The sequence below is a fragment of the Myotis lucifugus genome, unplaced genomic scaffold (assembly GCF_000147115.1).
Source record: "Myotis lucifugus unplaced genomic scaffold, Myoluc2.0 scaffold_334, whole genome shotgun sequence".
Taxonomy (NCBI): Eukaryota; Metazoa; Chordata; class Mammalia; order Chiroptera; family Vespertilionidae; genus Myotis; species Myotis lucifugus.
This window is the reverse complement of record NW_005871382.1, coordinates 246,528-247,139: the sequence shown is the minus strand read 5'-3', so window position 1 is coordinate 247,139 and position 612 is coordinate 246,528. Positions and strand designations below refer to the sequence as shown.

At 74.8% G+C, this 612-nt stretch overlaps 1 protein-coding gene across 1 annotated transcript in view; it reads right to left on the bottom strand.

Annotated features, from left to right (window-relative positions):
* MBD2 (methyl-CpG binding domain protein 2) overlaps positions 1–201 on the bottom strand; it is a 51,366-nt gene extending 51,165 nt beyond the window's left edge. The window contains exon 1 of the mRNA XM_014466346.2: positions 6–201. Coding sequence (XP_014321832.1) covers positions 6–183 — 178 coding nt within the window. The 5' untranslated portion in view covers positions 184–201. The remainder of the gene's footprint in view (positions 1–5) is intronic.
* Positions 202–612: the final 411 nt, after the last annotated feature.

Here is a 612-nt window from a genome sequence, read left to right as displayed (position 1 = left end):
CCGGCCACGGCCGCCGCCCCGAGCGACTTCCCTGCGCACGCCGCTCACCGGGGACGGGGCGAGCGCGCTGCCCTGGCCCCCCTGCTCTATGGCGGAGTCGCCGCCAGCGCCGCTGCCGCCCGCCGCGCTCTCCCCCTCCTCCTGCTCCGGGCAGCAGCGGCCTCCCCCCGGGTGCGCGCGCATCCAGCCCCCTCCCCAGCCGGCGCTGCGCTTCTTCCGTAACCGAGCCCTTGGAATCCCGGAGACCCGCCCCGCCCGCAGAGCGGCGCGCGGGGGACGCGCGCAAGCATCATAGAGCGGACGTGCACAGAGCGGCCCTCCCGCCCGGGGCGTGGCCCCGGCCACCGCCCCTTAGGTCCTCCAAGCGCTCGGGGCGGCCATCTTGTCTCCGCCCCCTCGAGGCCACGCCCCCACGCCTGCGCTCGCCCCGCCCCCGGCCGCGCCCTTCCGGCTCTTGCCCCGCCCCGCGCGCGGATCCCGGAAGGCGGGTCGGCTCGGAGTCCCTGGTGGAGAGATGTCAGAGGTGATGTGGCTGCCGGTGCTTCGAAGAGGGCTCAGCTCCCACTGGGTGATTTTACCCGCGCTTCCTTGCCAATTACTGAACAACGAACA